Source organism: Neoarius graeffei, chromosome 6, assembly GCF_027579695.1.
Source record: "Neoarius graeffei isolate fNeoGra1 chromosome 6, fNeoGra1.pri, whole genome shotgun sequence".
Classification (NCBI taxonomy): Eukaryota; Metazoa; Chordata; class Actinopteri; order Siluriformes; family Ariidae; genus Neoarius; species Neoarius graeffei.
In genome coordinates, this window is record NC_083574.1 from 36,320,805 (window position 1) to 36,347,428 (window position 26,624).

At 40.1% G+C, this 26,624-nt stretch overlaps 1 protein-coding gene across 1 annotated transcript in view; it reads right to left on the bottom strand.

Annotated features, from left to right (window-relative positions):
- Window positions 1-568: 568 nt before the first annotated feature.
- bend7 (BEN domain containing 7) overlaps window positions 569-26,624 on the bottom strand; it is a 38,510-nt gene continuing 12,454 nt past the window's right edge. Inside the window, exons 4-9 of the mRNA XM_060924343.1 lie at window positions 22,363-22,494; window positions 17,318-17,610; window positions 15,992-16,217; window positions 5,577-5,690; window positions 5,431-5,484; window positions 569-603 (exon numbers count right to left, since the gene is read on the bottom strand). Of these exons, the coding sequence (XP_060780326.1) occupies window positions 569-603; window positions 5,431-5,484; window positions 5,577-5,690; window positions 15,992-16,217; window positions 17,318-17,610; window positions 22,363-22,494 (854 nt within the window). The remainder of the gene's footprint in view (window positions 604-5,430; window positions 5,485-5,576; window positions 5,691-15,991; window positions 16,218-17,317; window positions 17,611-22,362; window positions 22,495-26,624) is intronic.

The window sequence follows — 26,624 nt, forward strand, 5'->3', positions numbered from 1 at the left end:
AACAGAAGCTTGTGAGTCGACTCGGTCACTAAAAGGAAGTCAGAATCGAGTCAGTATCACGGCTCTGATATCAATCTCATACTGTCAAAGGATCAATCTGGATCAGTGCATCCCCAATGCAGAGGATTTACTTCATCCAGCAGAATGAATTAAAGGCACAGTCATACATTTCTTAACATCAGAGCTTGGTTTTGCGAAGTGCTTCAATGAGGTAAAGGAAGTAAAAACACATTATACATCATTCCATCAACTCATTCAACCTATTCCATCAAATCGGTCACTGAAACTCAAACACATTTAAAATAAAACCACACAGTTTAACAAGTATTTGTATTGAAACATACAAATATAATCAGCAGGGAAGTCAGAGAGTTGGGGAGGTTTCTGTTGTTGAATGATGAAGTTCATCTAGTCCTTGAGGAACAAAATGGCACAATTTTCTTCTGCCTAAATCAAGCCCTTGCATGAATGACAAAATGACTTTGAGGCCTTCGATAATCCTTTAAACATCACTGGAACATGGTGCAGCCCAAACTGCTTGAACTCCATGAGAAAAAAATGGGTCATCTTAAGCATTTTGCAGAGCTACCTGACAATCCGAACCTAGAATAAAGAGCAGAAAGCATGTGAACATGATGTACATCACACACTGGCTTATAAGACAACGACAACAACGACGATGATGATATGTTTCGCAGATGTCACGGTTTCATTATTAGAAAAATAAAACAGAAAGTCAAAGAAAAGATCTTTTTATATCAGGAATGTGAAGGAGATTTCCCATGTCTAAAGAAAATGTCAGTATGAAGGGCTGATACAATATAAAAAGAAGTCAAGAAGGTCGCACATAATATATAGATTTAGGCACTGCCTAAAAGAAGAGCTCCCATCTGTTTCTGGATTGTAGATTTTTTTTTATATCATAGCCAGCCTCTTTTGTTTTATTTCTTTACCGGCTATAACACTGGCCACGGCGGCACGGTGGTGTAGTGGTTAGCGCTGTCGCCTCACAGCAAGAAGGTCTGGGTTCGAGCCCTGGGGCCGGCGAGGGCCTTTCTGTGTGGAGTTTGCATGTTGTCCGCGTGGGTTTCCTCCGGGTGCTCCGGTTTCCCCCACAGTCCAAAGACATGCAGGTTAGGTTAACTGGTGACTCTAAATTGAGCGTAGGTGTGAATGTGAGTGTGAATGGTTGTCTGTGTCTATGTGTCAGCCCTGTGATGACCTGGCGACTTGTCCAGGGTGTAACCCGCCTTTCGCCCGTAGTCAGCTGGGATAGGCTCCAGCTTGCCTGCGACCCTGTAGAACAGGATAAAGCGGCTAGAGATGAGAACACTGGCCACTAGGCGGTGTGTATGACTGATAACACTGGGGAACACAATTTTTGTTGAGTTTGGTCTGACAGCTGTTTTTAACTAATTTTTGGGTGCGGAATCCAAAACTGATCTCAGTTTTTCTCTATCACGTCAAGTTTTTGAACTATAGGATCCCCATTTTCTTAAAAAAATATGAAAAATACTGTACTTAACAGATATGTGCTTGTTTTATAAAAATTTACAAATATTGACATACAATGAAATATGAAAGAAATAGGCATGACTGCAATGTTTAACACTTATGTTTTTACAAAGGATATGGCTACTGTAATTATAATTGTGTGCAAGAAGAAGAAACCTTTATTCATCACATGCACACTTCAAGCACAGTGAAATTCATCCTCTGCATTTAACCCATCTGAAGCAGTGAACACACGCACACACTCAGAGCAGTGGGCAGCCACACCAGAGTGCCTGGGGAGCAGTCAGGGGTTCGGTACCTTGCTCAAGGGCACCTCAGCCCAAGGCCACCCCATGTTAACCTAACTGCATGTCTTTGGATTGTAGGGGAAACCGGAGCACCCAGAGGAAACCCACACAGACATGGGGAGAACATGCAAACTCCACACAGAAAGGCCCTCGCCGGCCGCTGGGTTCGAACCCAGAATCTTCTTGCTGTGAGGCGACCATGCTAACCACTACACCACCGTGCCGCCTGTGCAAGTAGTTAAGGTAAAAATTTACATTTATAGCTCTTTCTGGAGTGTTCAACTTGAGGACTATCACGTTTGATACTCCAACAATAGTCAGCCATCATATGTACATCCCATCTACCCTGATAACGTTCTTCGATAACCTTCAAATAGTCTTACTACAGTGGAATTTTGCTTATCTGGAGGGTAAGCTGTGGAGAAAAAACTTGGCATGCTAGAAAAAAACTGACTGAAATTTTGGAATCAGCATGCCAATTTTAGTTTTAATCAGCATAAAAATCTAACTCAACAGAACATTTTTTTCAAATTGTTCCCCAGTGTAATTATTAACACTGGCCACTAGGCAGTGTGTATGACTGGCAGTTACTAACAGTGGGGGGTGTTATTTTAAGAATTTTGACTTTTCCATGTTTTACCCCCCCTAGAAATATGGAGATGGTCCATCTATGTGGGAAAATGTCAAATTTTATTAAATTGAACCTTGCTAACCCCCCTGTACATACAGTACCCTCTGAAAGTTTCCATTCTTACAATATGACAAAATACATCACAGTGCAGTTTGATATTAGAATGCTGCTTTTTTTAATGTGTTTTAAGTTATCGATGAATGCGAACCTCTTCAGGTATGCCACTAGGTACGACTACAACATTTTCAGTGCAGATGATCATTATTTTAAGGTAATAAGCTTAGTGGTAAGTAACCTTACATTCAAGTAAATTAAACATATGGTAATCCTGCTCTTTTTCAGCAAGTTTTAAAGTTACTGATGAATGTCACACTCTTCAGTAATACCTCAAATATGAATTATTTTTAAGCACAGAGGATCATTACTTAAGGTTACTAATTTAGTTTTAAGAACCAGTATGCACAAATGATTCATATCTGAATTATATCTCCCAATGTATTATTCATTCATTCATTCATTCATTATCTCTAGCCGCTTTATCCTTCTACAGGGTCGCAGGCAAGCTGGAGCCTATCCCAGCTGACTACGGGCGAAAGGCGGGGTACACCCTGGACAAGTCGCCAGGTCATCACAGGGCTGACACATAGACACAGACAACCATTCACACTCACATTCACACCTACGATCAATTTAGAGTCACCAGTTAACCTAACCTGCATGTCTTTGGACTGTGGGGGAAACCGGAGCACCCGGAGGAAACCCACGCGGACACGGGGAGAACATGCAAACTCCACACAGAAAGGCCCTCGCCGGCCCCGGGGCTCGAACCCAGGACCTTCTTGCTGTGAGGCAACAGCGCTAACCACTACACCACCGTGCCGCCCCCAATGTATTAAATAGTCATTATTTGTATTCTTGCAGGTAAATAATGGCTTCTGTTGCAACACGGTCAAAAGCTAAGAAGATACTAGGTGTAGTAGAGTACATAGAGCAGGCTGAGTTCCCTTCTGGGATGCTTCCAACAGGGAAGGACATCATTCAGAATATGCTCGATCTGCTGCGGCCGAAGCGTGCTGGTCAAGCACAGAGATCCAGGGATGCTGCTGCTCAGTTGCTGGCAGAACTTGTTCAAGAGCACTGGTTATTTTGTAACTTGTACACCATCCACATAAAGAAGCATATCTTGAAACTTTATGGAGAATTTGTTACTCTGATTCAAACCCGTAAACAGAGACAAAATGAGGGTTTCTAACAACTCTTTTTGTGAGAAATAAATGTTATTACTGTGATTCCTGATGTTATATTTAAGAGTTATTTCCGTTAAGGAATGCTTATATTAGTGAAAAAGGCAATTTTTGACTATTTGGAGGGGTTATTAACTTCAGAGGGTATGTACAGGGGGGTTAGCATTTTTCAGTTGGACTAATATTGGTATTTCCATACTTAGATAGATCATCTCCATATTTTGGAGGGGGTAGAAAACAATTTTTGGTCTACCCCCCCCCAACAGGACCAAAACCATCAGAAAACAGCTCGATGGGTTTCTTTATGTATCCACACTCTATGCCTATGGGGTGCTGTTCGTACGGGCCTTTGGCCTGCGCAGGAGCTCTGCTAAAAACCACATACATTTCTATATGTTATGTCCTGGAAGTAAACATGTGTGACATCATGTGAACAATATATAATGAATAAAACAGGGATGGATCCAGCTCAAGAATCTGACAGATGCACATTTGCAGAAATATTTTTACTACTTTTACCAGATTACTATGGATTTTCACAAGGGAATACTAGAGCACGCCAAACCCTTTCTGAAGAGGGCAGCCACGGCCTGCTATAACCACGGCTCAACCCGCTATTTGACCCCGAAGCCCTGTGCAAGCACGGGTCGCTGAAAACTTTAATACGGGCCCTGGTTCCGGCTGTGCACGCATGCCGGGATTTAAAAATTGAGCCACCGAAAAACTGAGCCACCAAAAGTCCTACCCCCCCCGCGCACACACACACACACACACACACACACACACACACTACAGGCACCTCCCTCTTCCTGAGACCTTTTGAAACAGCTCAGGCAAGGCCCGCTATGACCGCGGCTCAGCCCATATTATTCACAGCGAATTTCGAACTCTTTCTGGAGCATTTTATTGGTTTGAAGTAGATTCTTTGTCTCAGGTCATGCTATACAAAGCATCATGAGTAATTACCACAGGTAATCAGTTCAGATAAGCATCACTGCTTACCACAGGTGGTCGAATCCTGAACCAATGGTCTGTTGGTTGAGCGTGGCTATAGCCCATGTAGCCGGCTAGCCGTAAAGTAAACAAATGCCTCGTGACCGATGCCAAGTAGCGCACACATATTTCTGACCGATGCACCGGTCTGGATCCATCCCTGAATAAAACCAAGTCTAAAAAACATAAATTAATTATCTGGTGAAAATAAAATCACATCTGAAAATGAATTCATTATGTGTGAAAAATAACCTGTGAAAATAAATTAATCGTCATGAATATTTAGACAAGACAATGACTGAGATGAATGGTGTGCGTGCAAAAAAGAAAGTCACATGTAATTACTGAAACATGTATGAAAAAAAATCACATGAGACAATAGATAAAGCGTGTACATCACATGAAAAATGTCACAAACGTTTGTGAAAATGTCACTTGTAAGAAAAATATAATCATCTGAAAAACATCACCTGTAAAAAACAAATGAATCATGTAAAAAAAAAAAAGTCAGATGTGAAAATAAATGAATCAGTCAAAAAAAATCACATCCATCCATCCCTTATCCATCAGGGTCACAGGGGAAGCTGGAGCCAATCCCAGCTGACTGAGGGCGAGAGGTGGGCTTCACCAAGATAGTGGTCAGGAATAAATGAAAATTCCTTTCAGTTTGTGGGTGTGAACATTTCCAGGCTTCCACATTACTCTTCTCCACTATGTTTGTATACACGGTTTCTTCAAGTCTTTTCCTCAAACTCTGTACCTGTTTTATATGTACATGTCCTGTTGATCTCCTTGCAGTCTGTAATCGTCTCCGCTGTTCAATCACACACAATACACAGCATCACAATTAATAAAGTTCATGAATTCCAAAAGCAAGAAGAGAAGATAAGCTGGACGTTCACTGACCTCTTTTTAAGCGTCGTCGAGCCAGTTTGATTTGGTCTTGAAGGATCTGGACCCAGTCTCGTGGACCAGGAAGTTTCTCGATTCTGTTTGCTGTGCAGTATTTTTCTGTGAACACTACACTCAGACAGAGGTGTGAAATTGAGAGATCAGGTCAAGACAATACACAGTACTACATACAGTAACACATCAATCCACAAACACAATGATGGTAAAGGTGCACTGGTTCATATTTGTATTGTTTATATGGCTAAAAATAAATCCCTTAATTATTTTTGGTCAGGGCGGCATGGTGGTGTAGTGGTTAGCGCTGTCGCCTCACAGCAAGAAGGTCTGGGTTCGAGCCCCGTGGCCAACGAGGGCCTTTCTGTGTGGAGTTTGCATGTTCTCCCCGTGTCCGCGTGGGTTTCCTCCGGGTGCTCCGGTTTCCCCCACAGTCCAAAGACATGCAGGTTAGGTTAACTGGTGACTCTAAATTGACCGTAGGTGTGAATGTGAGTGTGAATGGGTGTCTGTGTCTATGTGTCAGCCCTGTGATGACCTGGCGACTTGTCCAGGGTGTACCCCGCCTTTCGCCCGTAGTCAGCTGGGATAGGCTCCAGCGTGCCTGCGACGCTGTAGAACAGGATAAAGCGGCTGCAGATAATGAGATGAGATGAGAGATTTTTGGTCATTCGTTTGATAAACTGATTGGACTGTAGGAACAAATCAGTATGAGAGTACTTCAAAAAGTTCTCGGCCTCACCCGGAAACAAGGGGCGTAACTCCCATTTTAGGGCATAACGGTATACTATAAAGCCTTATATCACTGTCCACAAAAACTCAAATGTACGCTGTCATTTCTTTGAAGCGGACGCCCTTTGAAAATCAGTAGGTGAGAGGGAAACAACCAAAAAAAAAAAATGGACAAGACAGAAGCCAGAGCTGTGATCAAGTATCTGCATAAAAAGGGAATGACCCCCATGGAAATCCATGAAGACATGGTCAACACACTTGGTGAGGACTCCCCTTGCTATTCAACCATGAATAGGAGAGAGCACTGAAGATGACCCACGGTCAGAACACCCAAAAATCAGCGACCACGTATGATCAAGTGGAGGCCATTTTCTGCATGGTCATGAATGATAGACATGTGACTGTCCAACACATAGCGGAACCCATGGACATCAGTGTCGGCTCAGTTCATGCTGTTTTGACCGACATCTTGGGAACGAGCAAACTGTCTGCAAGACGGGTGCCCCAAATGTTGACACCAGATGAAAAACTGAACAGACTGGAAATTTTGAGGACACTTTTGGCTTGTTTTCAGGCTTCTCCAGCCAAATTCCTGAGGGGATTTGTGACCCAGGATGAGACATGGGTTCACCATTTTAATCCTGAATCAAAAGATCAAAGGAAACAATGGAAACACACCAGTCTCTCCATCTCCCAAAAAGTTTAAGCCAGTGGCATCGGTCGGCAAGGTGATGACTTCTGTGTTTTGGGACACTGAGGGAGTGCTCATGATTGACTTCCTGCAAAAGGGTCAAACCATTAATGGAGACTACTTGCATCAGAATTGTGACAACTGAAAGAAGCCATCAAAGAAAAAAGGAGAGGAAAGAAAGCTTCAAGCTGGCATGATGTTGCTCCAGGACAATGCGCCCGTCCACACAGCACAGGTGGCAGGGGCAGAAGCAACCAAATGTGGCTTTGAACTGTTGCCCTATGCACCTTACTCACCTGACCTGGCACTGCGTGACTTCTATCTGTTTCCCAAACTGAAATCCCACTTGCATGGTTGCCATTTTCAGAGAGATGATGAAGTTATCCATGCTGTTGAGGAGGCTCTGGAGGCTCAAGGTGTGACCTTCTTCCATGAAGGAATAGTGAAGCTTGAACATCGGTGGACCAAGTCCATTGACCAGGATGGATCAGGCATCCTTGGACCTGCCAGATCCATCCTGGTGCCCTGTGTCTGGCTGGAGTCTCATCACATCATTCCTGTGGAGGACGACCCCATATGGACAGTTGAAAGTCACACTTGGAAGACGCTCTGGACACTTACAGTAATGCTTTTATGGCTGAGGACTACAGTTGACTGCTAACTTTAGGACTGCAGTCGTCATGAACAGTTTTGCACTCAAGTTTCCATCAGTGAAGAGTTATAACATCAACGAAACAGACTTCATGTTAAAACTGTTAAAAAATGTTATAATCACGTTGTCTGTTATCACCCAAATGAGGATGGGTTCCCTTTTGAGTCTGGTTCCTCTCGAGGTTTCTTCCTCATGTCGTCTGAGGGAGTTTTTCCTTGCCACTGTCACCACAGGGGACAGATTAGGGATAAAATTAGTTCATGATAAAGTCATTAAAATTCTATAATGCTGCTTTGCGACAATGTCTATTGTTAAAAGCGCTATAAAAATAAACTTGACTTGAAACTTGATTGTCGTTAAAGACCATGTTGAAAAATAATGCAAGAACAATCTTTCTCCTGTGATGTTTTCTGGGTGAGGCCGAGAACTTTTTGAAGTAAGTTATCTGGTGTGTCAGTATTTCATAAGTTGAATGAAATGATAAAATGTTCACTCGACAGCTACTGAACTAATGCAAATAAAATGTCATTGGTCACTGTATATTCTGGTAGGCGGGGCTTCGTTGATATGGGCACAGATGAGAGGTGTGGTCAAGGAGAAAACAAAACCATTCCAGTGGTTTTGTAGACAATTGCTTTAATATATCACAAACAACACATTTATACAATTTCTGCAGGAAATCATGAATAAACTTGGATATTTTTTCTCTTTTTAAATTCCACATAAATAAGCAATAAACAATTTGGCTACTGATTGAGTTCTGTTCACCTGTGATCATCACTAGGCTAACATGTCTATTTTACACATTACTTTCACATCATTGTAAGTCATGATATTGCATATATCAATTTAGCATATTCAAATTGATATCATAGTACTGTTAAATTCTTGAATCTGATTGGTCAGATGGTGTTGATTAATTTTCTATAAAAGTATCTCATTATCTGTAGCCACTTTATCCTGTTCTACAGGGTCGCAGGCAAGCTGGAGCCTATCCCAGCTGACTACGGGCGAAAGGCGGGGTACACCCTGGACAAGTCGCCAGGTCATCACAGGGCTGACACATAGACACAGACAACCATTCACACTCACTTTAGAGTCGCCAGTTAACCTAACCTGGACTGTGTGGGGAAACCGGAGCACCCGGAGGAAACCCACGCGGACAACATGCAAACTCCGCACAGAAAGGCCCTCGCCGGCCACGGGGCTCGAACCCGGACCTTCTTGCTGTGAGGCGACAGCGCTAACTACTACACCACCGTGCCGCCCCTCTGACAATAGTGATGGATTTAATTCAATCACAGGTTTACTGTATATTAATGCACTTCTTCTAATACATTATAATTTCTGTAGTAGCACCTCGTTCACAGAGACTTGTACAGCGGATGCTCGATAAAAAATAATAAGCAGATTTTAAAAATGTACAGTCCTGTGCAAAAGTCTTCGACACCCTATTTCTTTTTTCATACAAACTTTGGTATAGATTTCTATTTGATGACTTCTACATTATCGCGTCAGTACAAAAACATTTTAGAGTCCAAATGTTCGTTTTCCAGCACAAAATTAAATGTTACAGGAAAAAAAAAAGTTTGTATCTGAGCAGCATATTCCATAAGAGAGCACTTTTCAGATTAAAAAACAAAATATAACAAAGGCTGCTGGGTTTTGGTGCAAAATGAAGAAGCGAGTATGACAGTCAAAGTGTCCAGAAGAACCGTGGCTGGTTCTGTAAGATGCTCAATAAACCTACAGCTCATTTCTGCATCAAACTGCTCTCATTGTACCTCAGACTACTATTTTTGTTTTTTTAAGCAAAGGGTCGCCTCGTCTCACACCAAATATTGACTTTGTTTAATTTATTATGGCTTACTGCTTGCTCTTTATTGTAGTTTTTTTATGTTGAAAAATTTCATTTCATTACTTTTAAGCCATTTGTGCTCTACAGCATTTCTTTACATGTGCCTAAGACCTTTGCACAGAACTGTATGTGGTGAAGTCAGGTTTTTTTAATTATTATTATTATTTTTTTTGTACGGTTATGTTTATTCAACATAACCTCTTCAGAACTGAGGTCTTTGCACTTTTCTGATTCTTCTGTAACATGATAAGCAGTGAATTTATGTCTCATTAATTTCAAAAGAGAGAGAAAAAAACAACAACAGAGGCTGGCAAGAAGAAGAAGAACTTTATTCATCACACGCTTGTGAAATTCCTCTCTGCATTTAACCCATCTGAAGCAGTGAACACATACATGCACACACACACATAGCAGTGGGCAGCCATGCTACAGCACCCGGGGAGCAGTTGGGAGTTAGGTGCCTCACTCAAGGCCGTCCCATATTAACCTAACCGCATGTCTTTGGACTGCGGAGGAAACTGGGGGACCTGTAGGAAACCCACACAGACAACATGCAAACTCCACACAGAAAGGCCCTCACCGGCTTCGAACCCAGAACCTTCTTGCTGTGAGGCGACAGCGCGAACCACTACACCACCGTGCCGCCCTAACTGGAACTGACTGTTTAGATCTGCTCTAATGTAAGCGATAACAGAAACTAGCTTGCACCTTGTTCATTTCAAAACATTAAATTCAACTATAAAAGGTTAAAGCATCTGAAGTGTGATTATTTTATTAATTAAAAAATGTAACGGGTGGAAGGTAGTAACGGCATCACAGGGTAGTAATGGCATCATACCTCCTCATTGTGTTTTATTCCGTACATATTGTACCAATGTGTTGTTTAAATAATGTTGGCTGGCGTTGAGTGGTATATCAAACACTGGCGGCTCGTTAACAGGGGCGATTTGGGCGACGCACTCCCAAACAGGGAGGGAGTTTTTTTTTTTTTATCTACTCCTACTACCAACAGTAATGTCATTGTCCAATCAGGCTAAGGTCGCGCCTGGTGTAGCCACGCCCTTTTGGGGCGATTTCTGTCAGGTTCAGATTTGCCCCAAAATCTCCCATTGACACTAATGGTACGTACGTTTTTTTCGAAAATCCTGCTCCCAATGCATTTTCTATTAGGTTTTATGTGCGCGCACAAGCAGCGTGCTTACGTCATACGCCTGTTGCGCCGCGCAGGTGTTGCCAGATTGGTTTTAAGTGCATTTTGGCGGGTTTTGAACATAATTTTGGGCTGGAAAACGCAACTTGCGCGGGAAATGTGTGAACATTCTATGAAGATGGCGGCGAGTGTTGAGTGCAACAATACGATAGCGTCTCTGAAAGAAGTTCCCTTTAGTCATCGTGCCAATGAGGAGAAAACGGCAATCAAACAGCTAGGACCTCCTAGACCGAATTTAAACATCAAGCAAGAGTCAACGAAGGGGGAGAAGACCTACTCAAGAGGTTTTAACAAGAACTGGTACCACCGGAAAACTTGGCTAGCTGGCTGTGATGTAGTCAGTGCTCTTTTTTGCTACCCTTGCGTTCTCTTCCACCCTGGAAGTAGCACAGCAGACGGTACAGTGATATCTGATATTTGAATTTACTAGGCAAAAGTTGTTTTTGTGTGTGTGTTTTACCAATGGCAGTTTAACATTGCCATGTTTTTGTTTTACCAATGGCAGTTTAACATTGCCATGCTTGGAATATTTCAGTAGCCTCAAGTTCTCTCTGACTTGGTGTAAATTAAGCATATTTTCAGTTTTTATATATTGTACAGTATGTGTTCATTGGAGCCAGCAGCACCTTACCTTTTTTCCAACTTGTTAAGCCAAGTTGCACTGACTACAAAACCTTGTGTAACCTTGTGTGTGTATATAGCTAAATAACTAAAACCTTTTGTGTTCATTGACAACTTGTAATACTTAAAATTTCCTTTTAAGCAATGGCTTTCTGGAGGAATTCTTGGGGAAAAAAACTGCAGAATTTATTTAGAATTATTTTTTGTTAAAATGGTGCAATTCCATATAAAAAAAACCACATAATTAAGCTGCACATGTTTGTTTGATGGTTATGCTTTTCTTCATCTTTTTCAAAACTTAAATAAACACTTGTTTTGGATTTATATCCTGCCACTTTAATTGCATTCTTTAGAATTGAAGAAATTAGAATATGTTTATAATTAAGAATTTGTGTCTACTTATTATAGAATACTGGAATAATATGAGAAAATAAATGAGTAATGTAATATTAATTGATTGTGATGCCAAATGTTTTGCTTTGAAGGCTTCACAATGAATCTTCCTTAGTTTTAGCCTGGCAAGCCAGACTAAATGTGAATATTTGCCACTCGTAGGCAAAAATATTTTTGGCCGCTAGGCGGGTGGGTCTAGTTTACTAGGCTACCTTAGTTTGCCACCTTTAACTTGTTTAGTGTTGCCACCTAGTGGAAAGAAGAGATATTGTCTATATTGATATCTGAATTTACCAGGCAAAAACAAGTTCGGCCAATTGACTTGCTACCTAGGTCAATTTACTTCAGTCCTGTGAACATTTACGGTCCGTGTAGACATAACGGGGGGAAAATTGCCCCCCCCTGAAAAAAAATTCAGGAGCCCCCACTGATATCAAATATATTCCATTCAGCTAGCAGGATATTGAATGAGTCGAAGATGAGTACCTGAGAGGAATAGATCTGATATGCCATGAAAAAAGCCAGCAAATATTGTTATTATTAAGCTACATACACATTCAATAGAACAATTATAGATTTTACAAAAAGTTAAGAACAGGGCGGTTACTCCGTTGGTATGTTTTTCTCTTGTAAATATGCGTGAGGAATATCTAATGAAGTTTTGGTAGCCTTTTGGCTGTTCAACGCATCTTTCTCTTTCCAAATTCTCTCAAAATCTTCCATGTTTAATGAAGCAAACCTGGCAGCCATGTTTCTTTACACATTGTCACTGTGACTTGTGACGTCATGTTGTTTTGACAACCATGTGATATTGTAACCCATATTCAACGCTCATTCTCCATTGGGTAGAGTGACATAATACATGTAGGATAAGTGATATGCTAACAATATTGCATGCTATCAAACTAAATGATTGAAAACCGCTAGAAGGGAATAGAACACGTTTTTATTCCATCGAAAAAGTGTCCTGTATGTATAATAATTCATAATATTGCACTTTCTTAGTCTAAATATTAGAGCGGCGGGCTAAAATTATCGACAGTCCATAATTATCGACACCTTTTCAAATTTACCAATAAAAAACAATTTTACAAAGGTGAGTTTCAGTTACAACAGTTATTATTGGTTAATTAATCAACCGGAAGACCCGCCTCACCCTTTGATCTTGTTGTCTGATGACACAGCTTCTTACCGGAGATGGAATTTTTTTTCCGCACAATCAGCAAGGAAAACCCGGACGTTATCATCGCAGGTAAGCATGGTGGAAAGTTCATGGATGTGTTTTTACTGATCAAATTCGTCAATATTTCATGATCTCCTTGTCAACCTACTTTTCTCTTACGCTTTCATTTGACAGTCGCCATTTTGTATCTAAACGCGCATTTGAGAAGTCACATGAGGTATCGATAATAGTGATCACTTTCACCGGTGTCCACCATTATTGACACGCTGTGGAATTAAGTGACATTTACAGCTGTTATGGATCGATCTTTGCGTCACATTGTTGAAGTAGATTAAGTACTTTTTTTTTAAAAAAGTGCTGTGATTTATAATAATTTTTTTTTGGATTCATAACAGAATGGAATGTTTATAGAGTATTTGGAATCCTATTGCAATAAATAGAATTAGACCAGAATTAAATTCCTTGCACATAAAAAATTACAGGCTTGAAATTTTCAGATTTTTCTTTTCCATTCAGATTTCTTTTTGTTTGTTTTTTTGCAGTTTGTTGCAAACATCTACCACATATTACAATATCAGTAGACATTTTATATTTTTAGATGTAAAAATATAAAGTTTTGGTTGGAGGAATGACCTTTGACCTGGATTTCCATGTGGTTACAATGTCAGTCGCCTGCTGAGATTTATTGGTAAACTACAAAACTAGAAATTAATACAAACAACAACAAATGATTAACAAAATGTGATCTACAAAAATACTTAGAAAGTGGAAGAAAAAGATTTTCTGACGCAGGTTAAACATTATCAGTTAATTTGTTTACAAACATTAGAATTACTTCCTCATTTACGTAAACACCGACATCGATATATTTCTATAAAAGATATTTTGTACTAAATATAAGTCTATGCAAAATGAATTTTAAATAAAAACTGTTTTGTTAACTTAATACCACTTACAGTGGAAATAAAAAGTGTACACACACTGTTAAAATGATCGGTTTTTCTAATGTAAAAAAAATGAGACCACGATAAATAATTTCAAAATTTTCCCACCTTTAATGTGACCTATAACCTGTACAATTCAATTGAAAAACAAATTTGTTAGGGGGAAAACATAAAAAAAGAAAAATGTACAATAAGCTGGTTGCATAAGTGTGCACACCCTTAAACTAATACTTTGTTGAAACACCTTTTGATTTAATTACAGCATTCAGTCTTTTTGGGTCGGAGTCTATCAGCCTGCCACATCTAGACTTGGCAATATTTGCCCACTCTTCCTTGCAAAAGCGCTCCAGATCTGTCAGATTGCGAGGGCATCTCTTGTGCACAGCCCTCTTCAGGTCACCCCACAGATTTTCAATTGGATTTAGGTCTGGGCTCTGGCTGGGCCATTCCAAAACTTTTATTTTCTCCTGCTGAAGCCGTTCTTTTGTTGATTCTGATGTATGCTTTGGGTCATTGTCATGCTGAAAGATGAAATTCCTCTTCATCTTCAGCTTTCTAGCAGACACCTGAAGGTTTTGGGCCAAAATTGACTGGTATTTAGAACTGTTCATAATTCCTTCCACCTTGACTAAAGCCCCTGTTCCAGCTGAAGAAAAACAACCTCAAAACATGATGCTGCCACCACCATGCTTTGCTTCACCATGGGTATGGGGTTCTTTTGGTGATGCGCAGTGTTGGTTTTGCACCAAACATATCTTTTGGAATTGTGGCCAAAAAGTTCAACCTTGGTTTCATCAGACCAGAACACATTTTCTCACATGCTTTTGGGAGAGTTGATGTTTTTTTTTTTTTTTTTGCAAAATTTAGCCGGGCCTGGATGTATTTCTTTGACCCTACCTCATAGTCCACACATATGGAGAATATGGGAGATTGTTGTCACATGTAGTACACAACCAGTACTTGCCAGAAATTCCTGCAGCTCCTTCAGTGTTGCTGTAGGCCTCTTGGCAGCCTCCCTGACCAGTTATCGTCTTGTCTTTTCATCAGTTTTGGAGGGACGTCCAGTTCTCGGTAATGTCACTGTTGTCTCATATTTTCTCCACTTCTTGATGACACTGTGCTCCATGGTATATCTAATGCCATGGAAATGTTTTTGTACCCTTCTCCTGACTGATACCTTTCAACAATGAGATCCCTTTGATGCTTTGTAAGCTCTCTGTGAACGCTGGCTTTTGCTGGAGGATGCAACTGAGTAAACGTCTGAACTTTATTTGGGGTTAATCAGGGTCATTTTAATTGATGGCAGGTGTGAACCCAAAAAGACTGAATGCTGTAATTAAATCAAAAGGTGCTTCAACAAAGTATTAGTTTAAGGGTGTGTATACTTATGCAACCAGCTTATTGTACGCTTTTTATTTTTTAATTTTTTATATTTTTCCCCCTAACAGATTTGCTTGTTTTTCAATTGAATTGTACAGGTTATAGGTCACATTAAAGGTGGGAAAAGTTTTGAAATTATTTATCGTGGTCTCATTTTTTTTTTTACATCAGAAAAACCAATCATTTTAACGCAGTGTGGACACTTTTTATATCCACTGTACTGATTTTTTTAAAAATAAATAATTATCTGGATGTCGATAATTGTGGAACGGTGTCACGTGATCTGATACGCTAAGTAATCGGGAATCAACTCATTTTTTCCAGTGGAAGTTTGAGTAATAATTCATGCACAATTTACGTATTGAAAGTCTTTTCTACTTTTGCAATGACCAAAAGATCGTTAAGGCGTCGATAATTGTGGCCACCGCTCTATTAGACTAATTTCTACGAAATAAAATTAGAATAATTTCTTATTCTACAGTAAATAATACAGTTTCTCAGTCCGAGACATTCTGCTTACTGAATGTAACTGAATTTGTCCTAATTTCGAAATACTTCTTCCATTTGACTAAAACCAACACTTTCACTCGTATGGGTCTGAAAACTTCAAGACTTAAAAGACTGTGAAGGCAAGAATTTTAATTTGAACATTATCACAGTATTATGACAGTACTGTATAATTATTGAAATTTTTCCTATGGTTTTTCATTTATTTGTCCCCCCCCACCCACATGTGCTTATGTTCACTCACCTTTAATGGCTCCCACTATATTCTGGTCCAGCCCTTTCCTCTGGTCATTCAGACCCCTCTTCCGCTTGCCATTGGGCAGGGAGTTAGCGAGAGTGGCATCATCAAAGAAGGCACACACCAGCTTGCGGAAGAGCAGACTGCCCGAGCGTGTGTAATTCAGCAGGATGGAGTCCAGCTGTGCCTTCGGGATGAACACTTCATATTCCTCTGCCAACTGCACCTCCAGCTACAAGAGAAACAGCTGGATATTTCATATCATGCATGTTTTATTGTGGTTTATTATACAGCTTTGTTGAATACTCGATTCTGATTGGTCAATTACAACATTCTACAGTCTGTTACTTCTAAACGTAAACAGCTGTGATCGTAGACTCTGGAGGCCCAGGTCCAATCATATCAACCTGCAGAAGGAAGTCCGGTAAACTTTGTTGGTTTAATAATCAAATTAACAACATCAGCTAATCCGTGACACTGTGTGGCAATAGATAGATAGATAGATAGATAGATAGATAGATAGATAGATAGATAGATAGATAGATAGATAGATAGATAGATAGATGTTACTCCATCAGAAAACAGCATGGAATTTTTTTTCCTCTAAAATTAATTCTAATGCTCAGTTTAATGTTAATTATAATGCTAAGTAGGCTAATCTTAAGAAGGCTACAGAGTTTATGTTGCTATGGACGCATTTCCAACCATAAAATTTAACTGACTATTGTTTCGTGGGAGCAATAAAATAATTTTCAAGTCAATGTTTTGTGTCAAATTTTTGTTTCTTTACTAAGTAGATGTGAAGTAAGCAGGATAATGTACAGCGAGCCAGACATTATTGTGAAATAAACCCCTTCAGAGTGATTCAAGACCCTCTGTTTCACGTCAGGTTCAATCAGGCCGAATGAAATGACTGGACAGGCTTTTTACAGCCCTACGTTTTAAGGATAAGCTTTTTTTTTAATGCTACAGATGATGGATTTTTTTTCTTTTTATTTTCAGAGCACGTGATTTATTCATTGCTGTTGGAATGTAAAGAGAATATCAAGAAATATAACAAAACATACTTCTAAAAAATAAAAAAAGACCTACACTGCATTTAAAGATTTAAATATACCACATCTTGCAATATACAGACTTCTTCTTCTTTAAACAGTTTCTAATTTGATATTTAATATGATATGAGCTCATTCTTCTGAGGAAAAAAGGAGGGCAAAATGATTGGCACCCCAAGGAAGAATTACATTTGGCTCATTTTTTTAAAAAGGTGCCAATAGTTTTAGATATAGAAATACATACAGTAATTACTCATGGAAACACATTCATCTGTACCTCTGTGCAGTTCTGATCTCTGCTCAGACAATAGTGAGCTGACGGTGGAGGATTCGAAGCGGGTATCGATGGAGGGGATGGCACAGTCCTCTCTGTCTTTTCGTCCTCTTTATTTTCACTTTTTTCATGGCAAATCTTCTCAAATGATTCAGCCACTATGGGTGTGTGTAGGGGCATGGGAGTTTCTCTGGGTGGGGTTAACGCTATTATTCTTTGTCCTGCCCTCCTCTTACGAGATTTCTTCCTGCAGGTGGGTGATGCGCTGGCCACAGCATGCTGTTTCTCCAGTGGGCCTGAAAGTCACATACCACAGCTGAATCTGTGCAGGTACAAGAAAAATTAAAGCCGCTAGCGGCCTTGACGGGCCCTCGCACGTGTGGTTCTCGCACGTGTGGGTCCGCAACCCAGGACATTCCAGTATGTGTAACAAAAGAATTCACTGTATATGTATGTTAAATCTGCTTGACCTATTATCCCAAGCAGGTAATAACATTGTCATTTTGGGAGATTTTAATGAAGATGCTTTAAAAACTCAGTGCCTTATTGACTTTATGGCAGCCAAAGACTTCACACAGATTGTTTCAGTACCTACCACATTAATAGACCATGTATATGTGAAAAGAATATACATGTACTGTGTAAAAGCAAAGGTTATGCCAGTGTACTTTAGTACACATGAAGCTATTGTGTGTACATTTTCCATTTAACAATATATTTAAGGTTCAACTTTCTAACTTTTTTGCTTAGGTTTACACTACCGTTCAAAAGTTTGGGGTCACCCAGACAATTTTGTGTTTTCCATGAAAAGTCACACTTTTATTTACCACCATAAGTTGTAAAATGAATAGAAAATATAGTCAAGCCATTTTTCTGGCCATTTTGAGCATTTAATCGACCCACAAATGTGATGCTCCAGAAACTCAATCTGCTCAAAGGAAGGTCAGTTTTATAGCTTCTCTAAAGAGCTCAACTGTTTTCAGCTGCGCTAACATGATTGTACAAGGGTTTTCTAATCATCCATTAGCCTTCTGAGGCAATGAGCAAACACATTGTACCATTAGAACACTGGAGTGAGAGTTGCTGGAAATGGGCCTCTATACACCTATGGAGATATTGCACCAAAAACCAGACATTTGCAGCTAGAATAGTCATTTACCACATTAGCAATGTATAGAGTGGATTTCTGATTAGTTTAAAGTGATCTTCCTTGAAAAGAACAGTGCTTTTCTTTCAAAAATAAGGACATTTCAAAGTGACCCCAAACTTTTGAATGGTAGTGTATACATGGTCTATTAATGTGGTAGGTACTGAAACAGTCTGTGTGAAGTCTTTGGCTGCCATAAAGTCAATAAGGCACTGAGTTTTTACAGCATCTTCATTAAAATCTCCCAAAATGACTATGTTATTACCTGCTTGGGATAATAGGTCAAGCAGATTTAACATACATGTACAGTGAATTCTTTTGTAATTGTGTTTTTAATGAGGGATGCAACCTTTTGTGTTCTTTGTGTGGTTTAACCCTTTGATGCAAAACATATGCACACCCCTTCTAATACACAACATGGGTAAAAAATGACCCGCATTCATTTTCCAGGTTATTTCATGCTGACTGAGTTTTTTTTTGCTCTATCTTTTGAAATCAATTTATTTTATGATTGAATATTCCAAGTATTCTTTAAATAGCTTGTTTTTAATTACCACAAATCATTAATTTAATTTTTTCTTTCCTACTTTATGAACAAAAATACTTTTTATATTACTACACATGGGTCATCCAAGTGTGATTTAAAATTAAATGTCTTAATACTATAATAATAATTTGTTTCAAGTAATTACTTTAGCAGTGAATGGGGCCAGTTATTTATTTATTAACTATGTCATTAGCTAAGCCAACTACAATAAAATTAGCTAACTAAAGTAGAATATGTCAACAGCTCGGTAGCTAATAATAATTACTTGTAACTTTTTGACAAGTAATCGACTCACTCTCAAGGTAACCTAAACATAATCAGTTTTTTTCTAAGGTAATGTTAGAACAATTGAAAAACATTACTTGCATGTATTAGATGGGCAAAGGGCGCTGTGCTGAGCTGTGAAATGTCTGACACAAGCACAATTCACAGTTCCCACCAAACACTGGAGTAAATGCATGCGGGTCGGTTCTGACCCATGTGTGTAAACTTGATGTAGAATTACAAAAGCTGTGCTTGTTCATAACTTAAGAAAGGAAAAATAAAAATGATGATTTGTGCTAAACAAAAACAAGATATTTACTGCATATTTGGAAAAGTACCGTAAATGACAAAATGAATTTATTTCAAAAGTATATCATAGAAACACTCAGCCATACATGAAATAACCTGGAAAATGAATGCAGGTCGTTTTTGACCCATGTTGTGCATTAGAAGGGTAGTGATACAAAAAGGGTTTTTATTCAAAAAGTAAGAAAGGAAAAAATAAAATAAGGATGTATGATGATCAAAAACAAGTTAATTGAGGAATACCTTGAATACTGAATGACGGAATTAATTTATTGCAAAGATATAGAAGATAAAAACTCAGCCGGGTCACTTTTGACCCATGTTTTGCATCAAAGGGTTAATAAAATCTACAAAATAGCTATCAAGTTATACAATTGTTATATTTTTTTGTGAAGTGGAAAGTAAAAAATATACTAAAGTAAAGGAAGGTCCCAATTATGTGTGCTGTGTATGCCACCACTTGCTTTTCAAGCAGCAGGTAAAAGACTGTGTCGAAAGTGTATACACAAAGACACAAGAAATGAGTTTAATTGCAGAAAACTTCATTACTGAAGACTATTTACATAAATGTGATGAAGGGTGTGTTCCTGAATGCGCTTGGGTAGGCTCATGTAGAAGTCAGTTGTGGATCTGCCATACCTGTGATCTCGTCCCCAGATTGACAAATATGCACTTAAAAGAATGTTCCCGTAAAGTGGTATTTATACCAACAGGAGGCAATGTTGTGAAAATGTTGTGAAAATGAGCCTGCCGTTAACTGTTCTTCGAGGCTGTGCAGAAAGTCAAGGTTTGTTCACAGATGACATGTGGATGACCAGCATTGTTGATAGGTACAAGAACAGACCAGATGAAGATGCGTTTGATCAGATGTGTTTTGCAACTTTATTAAACTTTATCAAATTTTGATATCTTGTAATATGTTGAAATGGCCTTATGATTTTAATATCTTGCCACATAAACAGGAAACGTGTCAGAAAGCCACAGTGCATTGACTGTATGGTCAGACACTTCTTACTTCAATAGATATTATGATTATTATGATAACCTGATGCCCAATAGGCCAGCCTGTTATAGCGCCACCACCTGGCCAAATATACACTACCGTTCAAAAGTTTGGGGTCACTTTGAAATGTCCTTATTTTTGAAAGAAAAGCACTGTTCTTTTCAATGAAGATCACTTTAAACTAATCAGAAATCCACTCTATACATTGCTAATGTGGTAAATGACTATTCTAGCTGCAAATGTCTGGTTTTTGGTGCAATATCTCCATAGGTGTATAGAGGCCCATTTCCAGCAACTCTCACTCCAGTGTTCTAATGGTACAATGTGTTTGCTCATTGCCTCAGAAGGCTAATGGATGATTAGAAAACCCTTGTACAATCATGTTAGCACAGCTGAAAACAGTTGAGCTCTTTAGAGAAGCTATAAAACTGACCTTCCTTTGAGCAGATTGAGTTTCTGGAGCATCACATTTGTGGGGTCGATTAAATGCTCAAAATGGCCAGAAAAATGTCTTGACTATATTTTCGATTCATTTTACAACTTATGGTGGTAAATAAAAGTGTGACTTTTCATGGAAAACACAAAATTGTCTGGGTGATCCCAAACTTTTGAACGGTAGTGTATGTGAAAAGAACAAGCATGTACTGTGTAAAAGCAAAGGTTATGCCACTGTACTTTAGTACACATGAAGCTATTATGCGTACATTTTCCATTTAACAATATATTTAAGGTTCAACTTTCTAACTTTTTTGCTTAGGTTTATATTTGTACTTCTGTATGTATGTATGTATGTATGTACTTGTGTTTGTGTGTGTATTTGATCATGTGTATGTGTAAAATAAGGACTGGACTCAGTATAAGTGTGCACAGAATTGTAACAGTATCAGAATCATATTACAAGATATCGAGTTCAACATTCAGCAATATCTTGGCATATGTTATAATATTTCAACATATTACAACATATCAAAAATCCCTTTGCAATTCAACTTCAGCAATATCTTGGCATCATGTTTGCCAAGCTTGACATGAATTTGATGAACCATCTAACAGGAGTACGTTAAAAATGACCATGTGTAATTTCACTCCAAATGGCCTTATGACACCATCACTCCAAAGTTCTACCCATTCATTTCAATGGGAAATAGAAAAAGGGGCGCTATGAAGTCCCTGGGCCATACCCGGGGCCAAACGTCTGTGGCTGAGTAGCGGTTACAATGACTGATCTCATCTCATCTCATTATCTCTAGCCGCTTTATCCTTCTACAGGGTCGCAGGCAAGCTGGAGCCTATCCCAGCTGACTACGGGCGAAAGGCGGGGTACACCCTGGACAAGTCGCCAGGTCATCACAGGGCTGACACATAGACACAGACAACCATTCACACTCACATTCACACCTACGGTCAATTTAGAGTCACCAGTTAACCTAACCTGCATGTCTTTGGACTGTGGGGGAAACCGGAGCACCCGGAGGAAACCCACGCGGACACGGGGAGAACATGCAAACTCCGCACAGAAAGGCCCTCACCGGCACCGGGGCTCGAACCCGGACCTTCTTGCTGTGAGGCGACAGCGCTAACCACTACACCACCGTGCCGCCCTACAATGACTGATGTGTGTATCAAATTTCATGAGTTTTTGTGCATGGGAAATGCCTCAAATAAGGCCAAACGAGGCAGAAAAAAAAAATCCTTCGAAAAACATTAGGGTCTTCACACCGAACGGTGCTCGGGCCCTAACGAGATGCCTTCGGTGGTTGTGTGCATGTGTGATGCTGTACCTTTCTGAGACTGCATGAGTTTTCTCATTGTGCGTAATTCCAGTAGGATGGCCTGCAGAGTGCTCTTACAATTGCACATGCAACAGCTGGACTCTGCCGTCATGCTGGCTGGCACATGGGGCAGAGCCGAGTCTGAAGAAAGAACACACGCACTTCTGTGAATGCCATGCTCTTCTGAATAGTGATGCAAGGACACTAGACAGTGGGCTTGTTACTTCACTTTGTGTGTGTGGGTACGTCAGAAAGAGAACTGTCTAGACAGTCTAGACAATATACTGAATTACACAGCTGCATATTCAGGCATTAAAGGGGAACTGAAGGCAAATTTTTTATTATCAAAATTCTATTTATCTCATTTTATTAAATATAGGAATGCATTTTTGATAGCTATTTTGTCACTGCGATAGCAAGTTATGAGTGTTTGAAATATGCTCTGTAATATCAGTCCATATGTCAAAGCAATGGCCGTAAACGAGATTCGTTGAGACCTGTGCGAGACATCGTAGGACGGAAGTAAAACGTGCCAGTACAGCGCAAATCAAAGTGACCAACATCTGCCAACGTTGTCAAAAGATGCGCGTGCCCTCTTTCGAATGCTGATGTAATCAAGCTGGAAGTTTTGTTTGTTTTGATAGCGATCAGGAAAGTTTGAAAAAAGTAGGCAGTAATCGTCATTTAAACTCGTTTTTGTGCAATATTTCGTTTGGAAAACAGTTTTCAAAATGGCGGCACTGACACCTGGCTGACGCTTCACGTTTCGAAGTCTTGCACAAGTCTTGTGAAGATCGTGCGGATAAGCAACACCTGCCGTGGACCAAACGAACAACATGGCTAAAAACCGAATAGGCCGATAAGTATAATATTTAATTGCAATTAGTTGCCAATACGAGTCACGATATAAGGTTACTAAAACCGAAAACGTAATTGAATAACACGTTAATTAAGAAATAAAGCAAGTTTAAAAATGACTTCAGTTCTCCTTTAAATCTCTCTGGCATTTCGTTTTGCCTCCAGTGTGTATTTATTATACTGGATGTACAATTCTTCTCCTCTTGAAATCTTCCACAATAAAGTTCCAATTTTAAGGTACATTGTGGTTTCATCTAAGAGTAATAAAAACATTTGCTGGGTTACTAATATGTAGCACATGCAATGTTTCTTTTTCCAAGCATAACAAGCTAATATAATGTTCCACAAAAACTTCTGATTTGTCTAAATGCTTTTAGACACACAAATCTATACTGTTTTTTTGTTTGTTTGTTTTTTAAGCATAGGGGTTTTGTATGGAGTGTAGGAACACAGATGATTATGGTGCAGTCCACTGCTTATTGTTTTCTATGTAACTGTTGTTCATGCTGTTTTCAGGTTGTCCTGCAACTCTTTTCGAGTGCTGTTGTTGAAGTATATTATATACTTTCCCATCAATGGGTAGAAGTGATTGCTATGGCTAGATGGAACTCATCAATAAAAAACAATATGACAATGTAGTCGCTGAAACATTAGAGAATTGTTTGGCAGAGTTTTTGCTACCTTCAAAGTACAGTATTTGCCCCCTTGAACCTACACAGATGTTGTAGTGTTACAACCTGGAACTGAAGTGGACTTAATTGAGATTTATAACGTCTGATTCACACAGTATGTATGCCATTTAAAAGTGATAAATACACACACACACACACACACACACACACACACACACACACACACACACAGGGTTTCCCCTAGAAAAACTGGAAAGAGTAGTGGCCCCCTGAGTTCAGCGAAGTGCAAAGAGCACGCCACAGTAGGCAAAATTCCAAAATTTTGAAATACTGTATAAAGGTTCATTTTGCGGCTTCTGGTGACATCTAGAGCTGATTTTTACCTTTTGGGGGAAAGGCTATTTTTACTTATAATTTTACTGAATTCCCACCCTAAAAACGGAAAAATAAAGTCAATCCAATACCCACTTGCATCTCACAAGCAGTGTCCTGTTCCAAAGGAGACTGCAGTTTATTTCGCATAAAAAAAAAAGTGAACGGTGATGCAGCATAGCACGAGTTGTTCAAAATACTGATCATTAAATTTTGGCAATAGTGCAGATGACTAAATACTCTCACTGTCTGACTTGAGCTGGTCAGCAACACACAGCGAACTGGCCATCATGGTCTCACAACTATGGTCTGCCACTGCTGCCAAGCAGTTTTCTGCAGTTTTCTTTGTGAAAAACTCCGTAATTAAGATGTAACCCGTCGGTGTTTTGCTCACTCGTACCTGGCTTGAAGGCTCCACCATTTTTACGTAAGTTACTTATGAATATTAATTGCGCATCGCTCATCCAATCAACGCGGGATACCGCACACACACTCAGCCAATCAGTGCAGAATACCTTTCTCTGACATCAGCTGTGAACTTAGGGCAAGTTCAGGGCCATGCGCTCGCATGGACTGTATTGATTACCTGCTCAAAGGCTACAAAACACATGCATGTTGATTCTCGCTTTATACTGTAGGCCTAAATTGTAAGTGTCACGGCAGCGGTTTAATGGGTAGCAGCATGTCACTAAGCATATCCGTCAATAAATTAAGCGTAGTGGGGCCACTATGCTATGATTTTTTGGGAGAAACCCTGATATATATTGTTGTATATAAATCACACATACAACTCAGGAAAAAATTAAAAGACCACTTAAATTTTTTCTTAAATCAGTGTCTCTATATATTGCAGCCATTGCATTCCAGTGTCTGTGCTGGAATTCCAACACAAGCCCACCTCATTTTATTTAATGAGGTACTGATGAGGTGATCACCTGAACCAAATCTTATTTAACAAGGAAAAGTATTAAAACCACTGCTGTGGTCATCACTATCCTTTTGCAATAGGATCAGTTTGGATGGCAAAATGTTAGGACTAGGACTGTTTTGGCCTCTAGAGGCCGCTGTTATTTCCTTTTCATGTCGTGTTTATTTTGGCCTCTAGAGGCCGCCACTGTTCCTGTGTTTTGTGTTTGTGTTAATTGCCTAATTATCTTCACCTGTGTCCTTAATTAGTTTGTCTATTTATACCCCTGAGTTCAGTCCTCTTGTCACGGAGTCTTTGTGCTGTTATGTTTATCTCCAGTTTCCTTTGTACTGTGTTTTTGATCTTCTTAGCTTTTGAATTTTTGCACTTTGCTTTTCTTTTGGATTTACTCTTTGGTTTTTTTTGTCTTTTGTTTTGCCCTGTATATAGTGTATATAGTTTAAATAAACCATTTGATTCTTTTTCTACTTCCGCCTCACGCCTCTGCATTTGAGTCATCCCCCTGGTGGCCTAGTGGGGGTTTGCTGGATTATCACACCAACGAACCAGGTTCGAATCCCAGCAAAACCCTAACAGAAAGACTCCGTGCTGACCGACTCAGCAGAGGCTGCTTCAACTGTCTACCCGGCCAACCTTCAGGGAATTATGGCAGCTTTGACACGCTTCGGAGCGACCATGGACGCTCATGGACGTACGCTCACCAGCCAACGTGAGGCCCTCGCTCGCCACGAGGAACTGCTTCAGCAAATTGGGAAAACCCTGGCACAGCTGACATCTCTGCCTGCATCTCCTGCTCCTGATCCAGTTCCTGCTCCTGATCCAGCTCCCACTCCTGCTCCAGTGCCTCCTGCAATGCTGCCTTCTTCACCTCGCGAACCCAGCCTTCCTGCACCACAGAGGTATGACGGCAAGCACAGTGAGTGCCGAGAGTTCCTTACCCAGTGTCAACTCACCTTTGAGCTTCAGCCTACCACCTACACTACGGATCGCCGCAAGATTGCCTTTGTGATCACCTTATTAGCTGGTAAGGCGCGAGCCTGGGCTACTGCTATCTGGCAAAGACAGGGACCTGAGTGCTTTGATTTCCAGCTGTTTTCTGAAGAGATGCTTCGGGTCTTCGATCAGGCAGACATCAGTACCGACGCAGCCCGAAAGCTCATGTCCATCCGGCAAGGAGGAAGCGTCGCAGATTACGCCATCTCGTTCCGAACACTCGCAGCAGTAAGTGGATGGAACGAGACTGCCCTGGTGTCAGCCTTCCACCATGGTCTGTCTGACCCCATCAAGGACGGTCTGGCCTCTATTGGATGCCCAAGTGACCTCGAAACCCTCATCTCACATGCTATTCGTCTGGACAACAGGATGAGAGAACGCCACCAAGCCTTGAGCCCCCCCAGCCTCCCTACCTCTACCTGGAGACCGTCTACCTCCTTCAGTGACTGTCCAGAACCCATGCAAGTGGGTCGTACTCGCCTCTCCGC